This window comes from Rana temporaria, chromosome 8 (assembly GCF_905171775.1).
Source record: "Rana temporaria chromosome 8, aRanTem1.1, whole genome shotgun sequence".
Taxonomy (NCBI): domain Eukaryota; kingdom Metazoa; phylum Chordata; class Amphibia; order Anura; family Ranidae; genus Rana; species Rana temporaria.
The window spans coordinates 190,244,630-190,255,218 of NC_053496.1; the positions used below are offsets into that span (position 1 = coordinate 190,244,630).

General features: G+C 53.3%; 1 protein-coding gene across 1 annotated transcript; it reads right to left on the reverse strand.

The window, feature by feature from the left end:
* Positions 1-3,905: 3,905 nt before the first annotated feature.
* LOC120910673 (adhesive plaque matrix protein-like) lies at positions 3,906-5,675 on the reverse strand (the record flags this gene model as incomplete). The annotated part of the gene is made up of 1 exon (XM_040322425.1): positions 3,906-5,675. A coding segment is annotated over one exon (1,770 nt), but the record flags the coding sequence as incomplete, so codon positions are not given.
* Between the last annotated feature and the right edge of the window lie 4,914 nt (positions 5,676-10,589).

Sequence of the window (10,589 nt, forward strand, 5' to 3'; positions counted from 1 at the left end):
AGAGGGTCTGCGGATCCTCCATTGGGGGGCCCTGGGGTCCTTAGTGCTCTCTCTGGTCTTTGTGGGTCCCAGACTGTAGAGGGTCTGCAAATCCTCCATTGGGGGGCCCTTAGTGCTCTCTCTGGTCTTTGTTTTTTTTGGACTGTAGAGGGTCTGTTGATCATCCATTCGGGGGCCCTTAGTGCTCTCTCTGGTCTTTGTGGGTCTCAGACTGTAGAGGGTCTGCGGATCCTCTATTGGGGGGTCCTTAGTGCTCTCTCTCTGGTCTTTGTTGGTTTTGGACTGTAGAGGGTCTGCGGAACCTCCTTCGGGGGGCCCTGGGGTCCTTAATGCTCTCTCTGGTCTTTGTGGGTTTTGAACTGTAGAGACTGCTGATTTTCCATTGAGTAGACTGGAAAAGTGAGGTAAAGGTCACGGGAGAGGTGGGGTCTGAGACACGGGACACTGAAGAGGTGAGGTAGGAGACACAGACAACGGAAGAGGTGAGGTAGGAGACACAGGTTACGGGAGAGGTGAGGTAGGAGACACAGGTTACGGGAGAGGTGAGGTAGGAGACACAGGTTATGGGAGAGGTGAGGTAGGAGACACAGGTCACGGGTGAGGTAGGAGACACAGGTTACGGGAGAGGTGAGGTAGGAGACACAGGTTATGGGAGAGGTGAGGTAGGAGACACGGGAGAGGTGAGGTAGGAGACACAGGTTATGGGAGAGGTGAGGTAGGAGACACAGGTTATGGGAGAGGTGAGGTAGGAGACACAAGACATGGAAGAGGTGAGGTAGGAGACACAGGTCATCTGAGAGGTGAGGTAGGAGACACAGGTTACGGGAGAGGTGAGGTAGGAGACACAGGTTACGGGTGAGGTAGGAGACACAGGTCATCGGAGAGGTGAGGTAGGAGACACAGGTTACGGGAGAGGTGAGGTAGGAGACACAGGTTACGGGAGAGGTGAGGTAGGAGACACAGGTCACGGGAGAGGTGAGGTAGGAGACACAGGTCACGGGAGAGGTGAGGTAGGAGACACAGGTTACGGGAGAGGTGAGGTAGGAGACACAGGTTACGGGAGAGGTGAGGTAGGAGACACAGGTCACGGGAGAGGTGAGGTAGGAGACACAGGTCACGGGAGAGGTGAGGTAGGAGACACAGGTTACGGGAGAGGTGAGGTAGGAGACACAGGTTACGGGAGAGGTGAGGTAGGAGACACGGGAGAGGTGAGGTAGGAGACACAGGTTACGGGAGAGGTGAGGTAGGAGACACAGGTTACGGGAGGGGTGAGGTAGGAGACACAGGTTACGAGAGAGGTGAGGTAGGAGACACAGGTCACAGGGGAGGTGAGGTAGGAGACACAGGTCACAGGGGAGGTGAGGTAGGAGACACAGGTCACAGGGGAGGTGAGGTAGGAGACACAGGTCACAGGGGAGGTGAGGTAGGAGACACAGGTTATGGGGAGGAGAGGTAGGAGACACAGGTCACAGGGGAGGTGAGGTAGGAGACACAGGTCACGGGAGAGGTGAGGTAGGAGACACAGGTCACGGGAGAGGTGAGGTAGGAGACACAGGTCACGGGAGAGGTGAGGTAGGAGACACAGGTCACGGGAGAGGTGAGGTAGGAGACACAGGTTACGGGAGAGGTGAGGTAGGAGACACAGGTTACGGGAGAGGTGAGGTAGGAGACACAGGTTACGGGAGGGGTGAGGTAGGAGACACAGGTCACGGGAGAGGTGAGGTAGGTGTGATGCAATTGCCTATATGCTTCAGGTTAATCCTCCCTGCTTGTTTAAGGCTGTTAATTGTAATTACTCTTCTGCAGCTAGTCCTGTTTCAAATGTTAATTGTTCTAGCCCTGTGTTTACTGGTTACTGTGATTAGATAAGTGGCTTGTGTTAATTATGCTGATTGCTTCATTGTGGTAATTATCTCTCTATATGCGGAGCCGAACCGGCTAGATACTGATTAGTTCAAAGAAATATCTTTATTTCAAAGGAGCTGTATTGAAGACCCCCCACGGTGTAAGAGGGGGGCGGAGATTTGTCATTGTAACAGTTTTGGAAATGACATATAAGCTGTGTGTTATAACATTAAACTCTGTCTTGTTCTAGCAGTAAGCCTGGACTAATGTGTGGCTTAATGGGCGATCTCAGGGATATTCCTCCTAGTGGAATATTGGGGTGATGTTCTTATGGAAGAAGGGAATCTTTGACGGGGATATCATACCGATACCGTCACAGTAGGAGACACAGGTTACGGGAGAGGTGAGGTAGGAGACACAGGTCACGGGAGAGGTGAGGTAGGAGACACAGGTTATGGGAGAGGTGAGGTAGGAGACACAGGTTACGGGAGAGGTGAGGTAGGAGACACAGGTCATCGGAGAGGTGAGGTAGGAGACACAGGTTATGGGAGACGTGAGGTAGGAGACACAGGTCATCGGAGAGGTGAGGTAGGAGACACAGGTTATGGGAGAGGTGAGGTAGGAGACACAGGTCATCGGAGAGGTGAGGTAGGAGACACAGGTTATGGGGAGGTGGGGTAGGAGACACAGGTTATGGGAGAGGTGAGGTAGGAGACACAGGTTATGGGAGAGGTGAGGTAGGAGAGACAGGTTACGGGAGAGGTGAGGTAGGAGACACAGGTTATGGGAGAGGTGAGGTAGGAGACACAGGTTATGGGGAGGTGGGGTAGGAGACACAGGTCACGGGAGAGGTGAGGTAGGAGACACAGGTCATCGGAGAGGTGAGGTAGGAGACACAGGTTATGGGGAGGTGGGGTAGGAGACACAGGTTATGAGAGGTGAGGTAGGAGACACAGGTTACGGGAGAGGTGAGGTAGGAGACACAGGTTATGGGGAGGTGGGGTAGGAGACACAGGTTATGGGAGAGGTGAGGTAGGAGACACAGGTTATGTCAGAGGTGAGGTAGGAGACACAGGTTATGGGAGAGGTGAGGTAGGAGACACAGGTTATGGGAGAGGTGAGGTAGGAGACACATGTTATGGGAGAGGTGAGGTAGGAGACACAGGTTATGGGAGAGGTGAGGTAGGAGACACAGGTTACGGGAGAGGTGAGGTAGGAGACACAGGTTACGGGAGAGGTGAGGTAGGAGACACAGGTTACGGGAGAGGTGAGGTAGGAGACACAGGTTACGGGAGAGGTGAGGTAGGAGACACAGGTTACGGGAGAGGTGAGGTAGGAGACACAGGTTATGGGAGAGGTGAGGTAGGAGACACAGGTTATGGGAGAGGTGAGGTAGGAGACACAGGTCACAGGGGAGGTGAGGTAGGAGACACAGGTTACGGGAGAGGTGAGGTAGGAGACACAGGTTACGGGAGAGGTGAGGTAGGAGACACAGGTTACGGGAGAGGTGAGGTAGGAGACACAGGTTACGGGAGAGGTGAGGTAGGAGACACAGGTTACGGGAGACGTGAGGTAGGAGACACAGGTTACGGGAGAGGTGAGGTAGGAGACACAGGTCATAGAAGAGGTGAGGTAGGAGACACAGGTTATGGGTGAGGTAGAAGGCACAGGTCACGGGAGAGGTGAGGTAGGAGACACAAGACATGGAAGAGGTGAGGTAGGAGACACAGGTCACGGGAGAGGTGAGGTAGGAGACACAGGTCACGGGAGAGGTGAGGTAGGAGACACAGGTTACGGGAGAGGTGAGGTAGGAGACACAGGTCACGGGAGAGGTGAGGTAGGAGACACAGGTCATGGAAAAGCTGAGGTAAAAGACACGGGTTCCTGGAGAGTTGCGGTAGGAGACCCAGGTCACAGGAGAGGTAAATATAATACCTTCTTTTGCTTGGATCTCATGTTCCCCCGAGGCTGTTTGTCGGCACGTGGACAGGTTCAGCATAGTTGAAACGTCCCTAAAGCTCAGGAGCCATGGAAACCCCATCATACACTTAGAAGCCGCCTTAATTTTGCCAATTTCCCCGGTAACACCAATTTATTTTGTAAACATTTTGTTTTAATGTGTTCGTATTTCTCCAAAAACACGTATTCCTGGTCATCTGAAAGACAAGGCAGCGTTGATGAAGAAGGATGCGAGGGGACGTTGATGATGAAGGAAGGATGCGAGGGGACGTTGATGAAGAAGGAAGGATGTGAGGGGACGTTGATGAAGAAGGAAGGATGCGAGGGGACGTTGATGAAGAAGGAAGGATGCGAGGGGACGTTGATGAAGAAGGAAGGATGCGAGGGGACGTTGATGAAGAAGGAAGGATGCGAGGGGACGTTGATGAAGAAGGAAGGATGTGAGGGGACGTTGATGAAGAAGGAAGGATGCGAGGGGACGTTGATGAAGAAGGAAGAATGCGAGGGGACGTTGGTGAAGAAGGAAGGATGCGAGGGGACGTTGATGAAGAAGGAAGGATGCGAGGGGACGTTGATGAAGAAGGAAGGATGCAAGGGGACGTTGATGAAGAAGGAAGGATGTGAGGGGACGTTGATGAAGAAGGAAGGATGTGAGGGAACGTTGAAGAAGGAAGGATGCAAGGGGACGTTGATGAAGAAGGAAGGATGCGAGGGGACGTTGATGAAGAAGGAAGGATGCGAGGGGATGTTGATGAAGAAGGAAGGATGTGAGGGGACGTTGATGAAGAAGGAAGGATGTGAGGGGACGTTGATGAAGAAGGATGCGAGGGGACGTTGATGAAGAAGGAAGGATGTGAGGGGACGTTGAAGAAGGAAGGATGTGAGGGGACGTTGAAGAAGGAAGGATGTGAGGGGACGTTGATGAAGAAGGAAGGATGTGAGGGGACGTTGATGAAGAAGGAAGGATGCGAGGGGACGTTGATGAAGAAGGAAGGATGTGAGGGGACGTTGAAGAAGGAAGGATGCAAGGGGACGTTGATGAAGAAGGAAGGATGTGAGGGGATGTTGATGAAGAAGGATGTGAGGGGACGTTGATGAAGGAAGGATGTGAGGGGACGTTGATGAAGAAGGAAGGATGTGAGGGGACGTTGATGAAGAAGGAAGGATGTGAGGGGACGTTGATGAAGAAGGAAGGATGCGAGGGGACGTTGAAGGAAGGAAGGATGTGAGGGGACGTTGATGAAGGAAGGATGTGAGGGGACGTTGATGAAGAAGGAAGGATGTGAGGGGACGTTGATGAAGAAGGAAGGATGCGAGGGGACGTTGATGAAGAAGGAAGGATGTGAGGGGACATTGATGAAGAAGGAAGGATGCGAGGGGACGTTGATGAAGAAGGAAGGATGTGAGGGGACGTTGAAGGAAGGATGCAAGGGGACGTTGATGAAGAAGGAAGGATGCGAGGGGACGTTGATGAAGAAGGAAGGATGTGAGGGGACGTTGAAGGAAGGATGCAAGGGGACGTTGATGAAGAAGGAAGGATGCGAGGGGACGTTGATGAAGAAGGAAGGATGCGAGGGGACGTTGATGAAGAAGGAAGGATGTGAGGGGACGTTGATGAAGAAGGATGCCAGGGGACGTTGATGAAGAAGGAAGGATGTGAGGGGACGTTGATGAAGAAGGATGCCAGGGGACGTTGATGAAGAAGGAAGGATGCGAGGGGACGTTGATGAAGAAGGATGCGAGGGGACGTTGATGAAGAAGGAAGGATGCGAGGGGACGTTGATGAAGAAGGAAGGATGTGAGGGGACGTTGATGAAGAAGGAAGGATGTGAGGGGACGTTGAAGGAAGGATGCAAGGGGACGTTGATAAAGAATGGTCCCCCCCATTAAAGACCTTACTCCACCATACAGCTGCGAGTGCTTTAGTTTTTATTTGCAGTGGGGAGGTGAAAAATGCACAAAAGACATCATATATAATTACACATAATAAGCAAAAATAACGAGTAATAAAGACGGTGTAATCTACAATAATAAAGCTACAGTCTGACCACCAGGATGTCAAGCTTGGGGAGGTTCTCCTGGATTACGGGGACCTGGAATACATCGGCAATGGTATTTGCCCTGATTTTGGCCATTGATGGACTTGACAGTCCTCACCTGACTACGACATGCCTACACTCGAGTATTTGGCTTTCTGGAAAGTCTTCTGGTGGACCTCTGGAGATATTTAGCTAAATATGTTGAAGTCCCTGTAGGAGCCATGGCCATTCTGGGACCCTCGGCATGAATACCTGTATGAGGCCAATGTTTCTTGGACTGTGTGGCTGGTAGGTGGTCACATCTCCCGTTATTTTCCTCTTGATTAAGTAGACTCTGAGAACCACACTGAGTGTCACCTAGACCCCTTTAGTTTGAAAGTTTTTTTATTGCCGAGTACCCTACGGGGAGATTTACCCGGTGGCTGTCAATGTGATCCCAACATTTGCAGTTGTCGTCACCAGAAGAATAGAGGAGGATATAGCAATGGGGACACCTGGTTGTGGAGAGATTTCCTCTGATTTCTTGCTGTGTCTCTGGGGCGAGGACTCCCCAATGGGAAGGTACAGGAGTAGTATGGGGCAGTAACGATTCCAATCTACTCTCAGGCCTCTCTTTTGAGTCATCTTCCAGCAGCCCGGGGGGGGGGAGTTGTCACCGCTACATTTGGGGGCTCGTCCGGAATACCCTTCATGGTTGGCCCTAGCAAGCAACTTCCCTCCTTGAACTCCGTTTGATCTGAGACTTGTTCAGACCTACAACTCTCTGACGGTTGTAGGTCTGACCACGTCTCGGATCAAACGGAGTTCAAGGAGGGAAGTTGCTTGCTAGGGCCAACCATGAAGGGTATCCCGGACGAGCTCCCAAATGTAGCACCCCCCCCCCCCTGTGAGGGCTGCTGGAAGATGACTGTCCCCAAACGTTGCCCTGAGAAATGGAAGTCCAGAAGTCACAATTCGGAAAAAGAAAACGGGTCGACAGGCCTGCCATATACCGAAGACAGGAAATGTATATTAGACGGAGAATGGAGTGATCCCAAAAAGTCATCTCTAGGATAACAGTGAAAGGGATCCAGACCTAATCTGTCTGGATTCATTGAGAACATGTTTAAGGATTTTAAGCTTGTAGTACCCCCAAGATTCTGTACGTTTTCTATCCATAAAGAAGGCTGCCCACCTCTCTGGAGACCCCTGAGCCTCATTTATAAAGATGGCCGCCCACCTCTCTGGAGACCCCTGAGCCTCATTTAAAGTTGGCCATCCATATCTTTGGAGAGCACCGGGCACTGTTTATGAACATGGCCATCCATCTCTCTGGAGATCACTGGGCCTCATTTATAAAGATGGCCGCCCACCTCTCTGAAATTCACTAGGCCTCATTTATAAAGATGGCCACCCACCTCTCTGGAGATCACTGAGCCTCATTTATAAAGATGGCCGCCCACCTCTCTGGAGACTCCTGAGCCTCATTTAAAGATGGCCACCCAAATCTTTGGAGGGCACTGTTTTTTTTTTATATAGATTGCCATCTTTGTTTATAACCACTGCCATCTGCGGGCCAGTGGTTAGAGCTGGTTCTCTCTGTCTGGTAAATGCTACAGTTCTATACAGTGGGTGAGGGCCGGTTATGTCTACCTCTCTGGTATATGGAGTTCTATGTAGTAGTTGAGGCCTGGTTCTGTCCATGCCTCCAGTATAAAGTATGGAGCTCTATGTACTGGTTAAGGTCCAGTTCGGTCTGGTATAAGGTATGGAGCTCTATGTACTGGTTGGGGGACGGTTCTGTCTGGAATAAGGTATGGAGCTCTGTGTACTGGTTGGGGGCCGTTTTTTCCCCGGTATAAAGTATGGGTCTCTATGGATCGCCAAGTACTGGTTAAGGTCCAGTTCTGTCTGGTATAAGGTATGGAGCTCTATGTACTGGTTTAGGGCTGGTTTTGGTCATCTCTCTGGTATATGGAATGGACTTCTATAAACCGGGGGGGGGGGTTGGCTCGGCAGACTGTTTGGCTCCACAAGGCCGATGGCTCGTTCTTCCAGAGTCGGGTGGTGGTGGGGGGGCGGGTCACACTGTCTTTGGACTGATCCCATTTTCCCTTCCCAGCTTCCAAGACCAAATGAGATCACTTCCTTGAGCGTTTCATGAGTGGAAATTCCGAAAGTCAGAATTTTAACGTCAGAAAAGTGCCGCCAATCTTTTCTTATTTTGCCGGGGTGGGGCAAGAGGTGGTTGACCCTAATTTTCGGACACATTTTTCGCTCTGTATTGGCAGCACATTTCAGTCTGTAATACGGGAGGAGGATTGTCTGTCACATCCGCTGTACTGCGTTGAAGGAACGTTCCGGTGGTCGATGGTGTGGAAGGCCAGAAGGCTCTAGAGGTGAACTCCACATTCCATTGAAGGAACGTTCCGGTGGTCGGTGGTGTTGGAAGGCCAGAAGGCTCTAGAGGTGAACTCCACATTCCATTGAAGGAACGTTCCGGTGGTCGGTGGTGTTGGAAGGCCAGAAGGCTCTAGAGGTGATCTCCACATTCCACTGAAGGAACGTTCCGGTGGTTGGTGGTGTTGGACGGCCAGAAGGCTCTAGAGGTGAACTCCACGTTCCACCAAAGGAACGCGTTGAATGTGGAACGTTGCTATTGGCTCCCCGGTGACAGTCTCGTATTTCAGGCTCCCCGGTGCCAGTCTCGTATTCCAGGCTCCCCGGTGCCAGTCTCGTATTTCAGGCTCCCCGGTGACAGTCTCGTATTTCAGGCTCCCCGGTGACAGTCTCGTATTTCAGGCTCCCCGGTGACAGTCTCGTATTTCAGGCTCCCCGGTGCCAGTCTCGTATTTCAGGCTCCCCGGTGCCAGTCTCGTATTTCGGGCTCCCCGGTGCCAGTCTCGTATTTCGGGCTCCCCGGTGCCAGTCTCGTATTTCAGGCTCCCCGGTGACAGTCTCGTAGTTCAGGCTCCCCGGTGACAGTCTCGTAGTTCAGGCTCCCCGGTGACAGTCTCGTATTTCAGGCTCACTGGTCGGCCAGCAATCTTTCCCCGGTGATGAAGACGGGTGGCGGCTGAGGGTGGCTCTTCTGGTGTCGGAGAAGTTTGGTGTATTGGGTGAAGTCTCTGCCGCAGCCGGAGCACAGGAAGAGCTCCACGGCCGGGTGGGCTCTGCGGTGGACGGCGAGCTCGGACTCGGCCTTGAAGCACTTGCCGCAGTCGTCGCAGGAGAACTTGCGCTCTCGGTTGTGCATGAGCTGGTGGTGGAAGAGGTCGTCGCTTCGGGTGAAGGACATGCCGCACTCTGAACACTCGCACGGCTTCTTGCCGGCGTGGATCTTGCCGTGGGTGACCAGGCTGGAGCGGGCGTTGAAGCGCCTGCCACACTCGGTGCAGCTGTAGGGCTTCTCTCCGGTGTGGGTCCGGCGGTGAATGACCAGGGCGGTGTTGTGGCGGTAGTACTTGCCGCACTCTAGGCAGGGGTGGAGTTTGACGGTCAGCGCGTGCATGGGCTCGTGTCTGGTGAAGGCCTCAATGGTGGCAAACATCTTCTTGCAGTTGGAGCAGTAAGTGGGGGTTAGGACCGGGGAAGAGGTCACGTCGGGCTGGGTGGGGGGCGGGTGCTGGCCCGCCTCTGACATATAAGCCCCGCCCTTACTGAAGTCCACCATATTGGAGAGAGCGTACTGGGCGGGGGAAGGGTGTTGGGTGCTCCACAGTGGCTCCACTGACCCCATGACTGTGGGAGATTGCCCGTCATTACCACCTGTGGGGGGATGGGTGGCGGCCCCCGGGAACTGGTCAGTAGGGGGCGGAATCCGATTCTCCATCACATGGGGGATGGGATCTTCGGTCCTAGACTGTGGGAGGGGCCGAGGATGGGATGGACCTGCGGGGGAGAAAAGTCACTCATTACTGCGGAAATCACCAACATGCCTAAAAAATGTCTGAGCTACGCCCCCCGCATAGACCCCTCCCCCCTCATCTATGTGTGCAAGCTCTACAGTGTCACATGACAGGAAGTACCTGTCTGTACGGGATGTGTGGGCTCTATGGTGTCACATGACAGGAAGTACCACTCTGTACGGGCTCTATGGTGTCACGTGACAGGAAGAAACTCTATGGTGTCAAGTGACAGGAAGTGCCGCTCTGTACGGGGTGGGCGGGCTCTATGGTGTCACTTGACAGGAAGTGCCGCTCTGTACGGGGTGGGCGGGCTCTATGGTGTCACTTGACAGGAAGTGCCGCTCTGTACGGGGTGGGCGGGCTCTATGGTGTCACTTGACAGGAAGTGCCGCTCTTTACGGGGTGGGTGGGCTCTATGGTGTCACTTGACAGGAAGTACCGCTCTGTACGGGGTGGGCGGGCCTTATGGTGTCACTTGACAGGAAGTGCCGGGCTCTATGGTGTCACTTGACAGGAAGTGCCGCTCTGTACGGGGTGGGCGGGCTCTATGGTGTCACTTGACAGGAAGTGCCGCTCTGTACGGGGTGGGCGGGCTCTATGGTGTCACTTGACAGGAAGTGCCGCTCTGTAAGGGGTGGGCGGGCTCTATGGTGTGACTTGACAGGAAGTACCGCTCTGTACGGGGTGTACAGGCTCTATGGTGTCATGTGACAGGAAGCACCGGGGTGGGCGGGCTCTATGGTGTCACTTGACAGGAAGTACCGCTCTGTACGGGGTGGGCGGGCTCTATGGTGTCACTTGACAGGAAGTGCCGCTCTGTACGGGGTGGGCGGACTCTATGGTGTCACTTGACAGGAAG